This window comes from Callorhinus ursinus, unplaced genomic scaffold (assembly GCF_003265705.2).
Source record: "Callorhinus ursinus isolate GAN/ISIS: 27379988/994484 unplaced genomic scaffold, GSC_fseal_2.0 scaffold6, whole genome shotgun sequence".
Lineage (NCBI taxonomy): Eukaryota > Metazoa > Chordata > Mammalia > Carnivora > Otariidae > Callorhinus > Callorhinus ursinus.
In genome coordinates this window covers 18,066,618-18,074,828 of record NW_027397068.1, presented here as the reverse complement: position 1 = coordinate 18,074,828, position 8,211 = coordinate 18,066,618, and the positions used below count along the sequence as shown (strand labels likewise).

General features: G+C 34.7%; 1 protein-coding gene across 6 annotated transcripts in view; it reads left to right on the top strand.

The window, feature by feature from the left end:
- MMS22L (MMS22 like, DNA repair protein) overlaps positions 1 to 8,211 on the top strand; it is a 128,609-nt gene that overhangs the window by 115,575 nt on the left and 4,823 nt on the right. For 5 of the 6 annotated variants that reach the window (XM_025862847.2, XM_025862866.2, XM_025862857.2 and 2 more), the window contains one exon: positions 6,657 to 6,753. The exons of the other annotated variant lie outside the window; for it this stretch is intronic. In XM_025862847.2, coding sequence (XP_025718632.1) covers positions 6,657 to 6,753 — 97 coding nt within the window. The remainder of the gene's footprint in view (positions 1 to 6,656; positions 6,754 to 8,211) is intronic. 6 annotated transcript variants of the gene reach the window in all.

The following is an 8,211-nucleotide window of genomic DNA, read 5'->3' as shown; positions in this document are numbered from 1 at the left end:
AAGACTGTTGAATCACAGACCTGTACCTCTGAAACAAATAATACAGTATATGTTAAAGAAAAAAAAGCAGGAAGGAAAAAATGAAGGGGGGGAAATCGGAGGGGGAGATGAACCATGAGAGACTATGGACTCTGAGAAACAAACTGAGGGTTCTAGAGGGGAGGGGGGTGGGGGGATGGGTTAGCCTGGTGATGGGTATTAAAGAGGGCACATTGTGCATGGAGCACTGGGTGTTATGAACAAACAATGAATCATGGAACACTACATCAAAAACTAATGATGTAATGTGTGGTGATTAACATAACATAATAAAAAAGAAAAAGGAAATTCTTCAGAGTGAAAGTCAAGTGAACCCACACAGGACAAACAACACCAGTAAGGCAGTTATGTAATTGTAAAAGACAGCATAAATACATAATTCTTTACCTTTATTCTCTTAATGGGCTTAAAAAGCAGTTGTATAAAATGATATATATAAAAAATTGATATGTACATAATATATTATTGGGCCTATAACATAGATATGTAATGTGTTTATCAATATCGGTACAAAGGAGGTGGTGGGAGCAAAGCTGTATTGGGCTAAGGAAATGACTCCAGATAATAACTCAGATAGACAGGAACAATTATGAGAGAACCAGAAATGATCAATAAGGTTAGTGTCACAAAAGCGAAAATATAGACTTGCTGTCTTTCTCTTTTTCTTTAGCTTTTTTGAAAGACATAAAATTATATAAAATAAAAATAACTAGGTATTGCTGGGTTTGTAACATTTGCAAAGGTAATATGTATAAAAATAATAGCACAAAAAAGGGAAAGGAGAATAGAGTTATGTAAGAGTAATGTTTCTGTATTTCACTGGAATTAAATTCATATAAATCTGAAACTCTGATAAGATGTACATGGTAAACTTAGAGCAACTCCTAAGAAAATAATTCAAAACCAATGAAAAATCATTTAAGAAATTAAAATGCTATGTTTTAAAATATGCACATAAAGCAAAACAAAAGCAGTAAAGGAGATGAGAGGAACAAAAAACACAAGACATTTAGAAAATAAAAGGTAAAAGGATGTAAATCCATCCTATATCAACAGTAACAATAGTTGTGAAAGGACTGAACAAACTAATCAAAAGTAGAGATCATTGGAACAGATCAAAATAAAAAGATCTAACTATATTCTATATGCAGGAAACACTTTGGATTCAAAGATTAAAATAGTAAAAGCAAAGAAAAAATACATCATGGAAGCTATAACCATAGAAAGCTGGAGTAGCTATATCAGACAAAATAGACATTAGACCAAAAAAATTGTTAACTAGAAATAGAGGTGTTTTATAATGATGAAAAGGTCACTATATTTAACAGCCGTAAAGGTGCATCTAACAAGAACGTACCAAAATATAACAAGAAAAAACGGAGAGAAATGAAGGGAGAAAGAGACAGTGCAGTTCAGTGGTAATAGTTGGAGCATTTTTGGTTTCCACTTAAACGTGTAAAAAGCTTGAAAGTCCTCACTCTTACCCTCTTTACCTTTATAAGAAAACAAATCTGAACAGACTGGAAAACAGCTCTTCTTAAGTGCGTTAGGGAATTGAAGTCATAGAGCAAACTGCCACCCCCAAAACTTTGCATAGAGCAATTTGTCAAATTCAGTGTAAATATTTCTACCAGTATCAGCTCCTGCTCCTGGTAATTATGCTGTGATTCTCTGAATCTACCCGTCTCTCCACTTTTAATTGATCTAATAGCTTTTTTTTTTCCTTCAAAATCATAATAGCAACAATGTATTTGGTGATTATACCTCATGGATAAATAAAGTGAATGACAGCAATGAGGATTGGGAGAAAGGAATTGGAAATGCTGTTATAAGGCACCTGTGCCACCCCTGAAGGAATGTAGTGCTATTTGAAAGTAGACTTGGATTAGTTATAAATGTAAACTACAAACTCTGGGGCAACCACTAAACAAAAATGTTGAAGAAGTATATTTGATGAACTAAGAGAGGAGAGAGAATGGAAGCATAAAATGCTTAATTAAAACCTTTGGAGAGGTGCCTGGGTGGCTCAGTTAGTTAAGCATCCGACTCTTCATCTCAGCTCGGGTGTTGATCTCAGGGTGGTGAGTTCAAGCCCCACATTGGGCTCCACACTGTGTGTGGAGCCTACTTAAAGAAAACAAAAACTTTGGAGAAGGCAGACAAGAAGCAGATGATTAGAAAAAAAAAGGAGCAATGAATAGAAAAGTTACATGTATGGTAGATATTAATCCAGCAATATCAATAATCACTTTAAATGTGAATGATTTACATAAGCCAATTAAATGACTGAGACTGACAGTGGATAAAAAACAGAGCCCAACTGTATGTTACCCACAAGAAACCTACTTTGAATATGAAGACACAGATAAATTAAAAGTAAAGAGATAAGAAAAATGCTAGCACAATTCAAAACAAAGTTGTAGTAGCTCTATTAATTTCAAACAAAGCAGACTTCAGAATAAGTAGAATTATCAGGAATAAAGAGGAGTGACATTACATGACAGACTGGGAATAGAGAGAACTGCTTCAAGTCTGTTGAAGGACATCTATGAAAATCCTATAGCATCATACTGAATGGTGAAAGATTAGATGCTCTTCCCCCAAGATTAGCAACGAGACAAGGATGTCCACTCTTGCCACTTCTATTCAACATTGTACTAGAAGTCCTACTCAGGGCAGGAAAACTAAGTAAAAATCATCTAGATTGAAAAGGGAGTAAAACTATCCCTATCTGTAGATGATCTGATCTTGTATATACAAAATCCTAAGCACTCCAATAAAGGGTATTAGAACTAATAAACAAGGTCAGCAAGGTTATAGGATACAAAAACAAGACACAAAAATCAGTTGCATTCCTATATATTTTAAATGAAAATCTAAAAATGAAATTAAGAAAATGATTCCATTTACAATAGCATCTTTTAAAAACCCAAGTAGGAATAAATTTAAGAAAAGAGAAATACAAGCTTAAGATCTGAAAACTACCAACATTATTGAAAGAAATTAGAGAATATGTAAATAAATGGAAAAACATTCCATTTCATGGATCAGAAGTAATATTGTTAAGGTAGTGGCACTTCCCAAACTGATCTACAAATACAGTGTAACTCCAGAAGAGCCAAACCAATCTTGAAAAAGAGCAGGGGTGCCCTGGGTGGCCCATTTGGCTGAGCATCTGACTCTGGTTTCAGCTCAGGGCATCATCTCAGAATCAGGAGATAAGTCCTACATTGGGCTCCATGCTCAGCAAAGAGTCTGTTTGAGATTCTCTCCCTCTCCCTCTGCCCCTACCCTCACGTATGCTCTCTCTCTCTCTCTCAAATAAATAAGTCTTAAAAAATAAGAACAACAAAGTTGGAAGACACACTTTCCAATTTCAAAACTTAGTACAAAGCAACTGTAATCAAGACTGTGGTACTGGCAGAAAGATAGACATAGATCAGTGGATTAGAATTGAGAGTCCAGAAATAAACCCATATGTCTGTGTTCAACAGACTTTTTTTGACAAGGGTGCCAGAATGATTCAGTGGTGAGAAAATAGTATTTCAACAAATTGTGCTAGGTCAAACGCATATCCACCTGCAAAAGAATGAAGTTATACCTTTACTTCACACCATATGCAAAAATTAACTCAATGTAGATCGTAGACCTAAATGTCTGAGATTAAACTATAAAACTCATAGAAAAAAGCATGGTAGTAAATCTTCATAACCTTGGATTTGTCAATGAATTCTTAGATACGACAACAAAAGCATAAGGCAGGAGAGAGAGAAATTAGACTAATCCAAATTAAAAACTCTTGTGCTTCAAAGGACAATCAAGAAAGTAAGAAATAACCCACAGAATCGAAGAATATATTTGCAAATCATTTATATGATAAGTTGTACCTGGAATATATAAACTGTTATCACTCAGTAATTTAAAAAAACATTTAAAAATAGGCAAAGAATTTGAATACACATTTCTCCAAAAAATAAAACAAATGGCTAATAAGCACCTGAAAAGGTGCTCAGCATCATTAGTCATCAGGGAAATGTAAATCAAAACCACAGTGAGATACCACTTCATACTCACTAGGTTGGCTATTATGGAAAAGTCAGATAATAACAAGTTTTGGCAAAAACATGAAGGAAATTAAAACCTTCAGTTACTGCCACTGGGAATGTAAAATAGTATAGACACTTGGGAAAATAGTCTGATCATTCCTCAGATGTTTTAAACAGAGTTACTCTGTGACCTAGCAATGTCTCTCCTAGGTACATACCCAAGATTAATGAAAACATATGTCTACACAGAAATTTGTTTATTTGTGTTTATAGCAGTATTATTCATAGAGCCAAAAGGTAGACTGTCCATCAGCTGACAGATGGATTTTTTAAATATGATATATCCATGCAATGGAATATTATTTGGCCATAAAAAGGAATTAAGTACTGCTACATGCTACACAACATGGATGAACCTTGAAAACTTTATGTGAAAAAAGCCAGTTACAAAAGACCACATATTATATGATTCCATTTATATGAAATGTCCAGAATATGAAATTTGTAGAGATGGAAAGTAGATTTGGGGTTGCTTTTAGGGTGTATCAGAAAATAAGGAGTGATAGCAAAAGACTATCAGGTTTCTTTGCAAAGTAAAGAAAATACTCTAAAATCGGCTGTAGTGATGGTTCCACAATTCTGTGACTATACTAAAAATCATGGAATTGTACGTGTTAAATGGGTGAATTGTATACAATGTGAACTATATGACACTAAAGCTGTTAATGTAAAGAAAAACTAAAAAATTTTTTTTAAAAAGTTGTTTACTTAAATATTGCAAATAGTTGTTTTTTTTGTTTGTTTTGTTTTTTTTTTAAAAAACACCTGTAACACTGATCCATAGCAGCTTGGTTCATAATAGCTTCCAAATGGAAGCAACCCAGATGTCCATCCACCAATGAGTGGATAAACAACATGGGGTATATCTGTACAGTGGAATATTATTTGGCCTTCAAAAGAAAGTCCTGATACCTTCTACAGTATGGATGAACCTTAAAACATTATACTAAGTAAAAAGAAGACAGTCACAGAAGACCACATGGAGGGGTGCGTGGGTGCCTCAGTTGGTTGATAATCTGACTCTTGGTTTTGGCTCAGGTCATGATAATCATGGTCATGAGATCAAGCCCCACGTCAGGCACCACTCTTAGTGCCCAGCCTGCTTGACATTCTCTTTCCCTCTCTCCCTCTGCCCCTCCCCCCACTCACACGCATTCTCTCTCTCAAATAAATAAAATCTTAAAAAAAAGGAAGAAGACCACATGGTGTATGGTTCCATTTATAAGACATTTCCAGAAGACTTAAATCCATAGAGACAAAACAAAGATTAGTGGTTGCCAGGGGCTGGGCGATTAAGAAAGTGGAGAATGATTGTTAATGAGTTAAGGTTTTTTGGAGAGGTGATGAAATTGCTCTGAAATTAGATAGTGGTGATGCCTTCTCAACTCTGAATATTCTAAAAACCAGTGAATTGTACACTTTAAAAGATTGGTTTTTATGATATGTGAATTATACCTCAATAAAACTATTGTAAAATAAAAACCCAATGCTTACTATTAATTCTCTGTGAAGGCTATTTCTTCATATTCTGGTACTTTTTCCACAGAGGAGCTTTTGAAGTTTTTCAAGGAAGTGTCTTTTAAGAACCAATTATACTGATTTCAGAACTATAGTATGAGGAGTTATTAGTTCAATAAAGAAAAGTATGCTACATCTTCTTTATCCACCATCCTCATGCCGTAGAGAACATTACTAAGTACATATTAATTAATTGAAGTTCATATATATCCTGTTTTATTCTCCTGCTATAATGAATTAGAGTTTCTGAATTACTTTTTATTCTTAGACAAAGCACTTTCTCCCCAGCTATTATATTTAATGTGCCAAAAACAACATAACAAAAATTCAGTAGCATTTGGAACATACGGAATTTTCTATTTTCCTTCTTGATATTATTCCATTTTTTTGGAGAAATGCACAATTTTAAATGACTTGGTTAAATATTTAAAGGGTACAAATGTTCTTTATGTAACTTTGCTGTCTTTTTTGAAAACAAGATAGCATCACCAATAGTTGATATATGTGTGTGTGTGTATATACGTATCTTTGACTAATTTTGAGCGAAGGTAAATTGTCGGTGGTTTCTAATTTGTTAAGAGAGTGGGAGAAATATGCCTATGAATTTTAAAAAATCAATCCGCTCATCTGTAAATCAGCTGAATGATTAAAGGCAATCTTTTGTCAGTATGTAACTGCTTGCAGGATTAGGATGATAAAATGTTTTTGACTATGGGTTCTTTCTAAGAGACTTATGTTCATGTATTTTTTCAGTTATCAGCTTGTAAAAAATAGACTGAAGCTTTTTATATTTTCTTAAAATGGGAGATAAGGAGATAGATACACTTCAGTACAAAACAAAAACTCATAACTATTTCATTTTGAAAAATAATTAAAAAGTTGTATAAACTTTAAGAAAACAACATATTTTTCTAAATTAAGAGTGTTCATAAAAATGAGGATCCAGATGGTCAATTCAGATACAGTGTGTAATGCTGTAATTTTTCCTCCTAGTTAAAAGGCTGGCCACAGAGAACCTGCAATACATGGTTAAAGCCTGCCAAGTGGGGTCAGAGGGAGAACCTGCCGCCCAGCTGACTTCTGTGTTTAGGTAACTGGAAAATGTGCCAACTGGCATTGCCAGCCATTTGACAGCCAACATGTTTTTTAAATAACTAATTATCCAAAACATAATGTGTTACTACTTGTTATAGTATTTCAATTATTATATTTTTTGGCCATAGTTTTGTTACATTGTGCTATTTTATTAAAAAAGACAAAAGTGCCAGGGAGGAATATGAGCAAGCTGACTTAAAATCACCTGAGAATTTGGTGATGAAGACTCCTGCATGTATTGAAGGGACAAAACGGGGGTGTGTGGGTCATCATGACAGGCTCACAGGCCCTCGGAACTGCCAAACATGTTACTCGGGATCCAGAAGTACATGTCACTGGTTTTTTTACCTGCTTTAGATACTGTAGACCCAGAAGGCTTCATTGTACTTCATTTGTGAAGCATAGACTGTATAGGAGTAGATGTGATGTTGGTTCCCAAGAATAAGAATGCAATTGGAATCATGTTTTCTGTGTTTTGGGTTTTGTTGTCATTTCCTGCCTTGCCTCCTCTAGACTCTTGTACTTTCTGTTAGGGCAGTGTTTTTAAATACGTCTCACAATTTCTACCAGTTCACTTTTATTATGCATATCTGTGCCCTAGCACTACTGTGATAAATAACACAAGTCCATTTTCTTCTGTGTTGGATCTTTGACTCCTCACTTTGTTTTCTTATCACATCATTGGCACTTGTCCGTTGGTTACAATTTATTTAAATTATGATCACAGGAAATACATAGTGGATTTGTTAGATCTGTAAAATCCCCCAAAAAGAAAAAAAAAAAAAAAACCTGTAAAACCCTAAGAGGGGAAAAAGGATTTTATACAAATGAAGATTGCCTGTTTGTTATGTACAATTTATTAAGCTAGGTGGCTTTTATTTTGTTGGGGGAGAGAGTGGAAATTGTAGGGTTAAAACATACAATTCTTATTATGAAGGCCTCTTGAGGGTCTAAAATCTCCTATTCAGTTAAGGAATATAAAAATATATATTATGAATAACTTTTCTCATAAAAATAGTTTGATTATTTATCCAGGAATATGAAGAACTAAGAAATACCTAGGAAACTGGACTCCCTTTTTTTTTTTTTTAAGATTTTATTTATTTATTCATGAGAGAGAGAGAGGCAGAGGGAAAAGCACGCTCCCAAGGAGCAGGGAGCCCGATGCGGGACTCAATCCCAGGACTCTGGGATCATGACCTGAGCCGAAGGCAGACACTTAACCATCCGAGCCTCCCAGGCGCCCTGGACTCCCTTTTTCCATGTTATTCCTGCTAAGATTTTGACATAACAAAGAATAGCAGCAAAGTCCCTGGAACTAGATTTTCCTTCTTATTCTCCCTCCTGGGATTCCAACTCTTCCCTTTTCCTACCAATGCCATCATTCTGGTCACACTGAAATAAGCCATTTCTGTCCTTGATTTTTAAGTGTTGTAAATTGTCTTCATAGGGC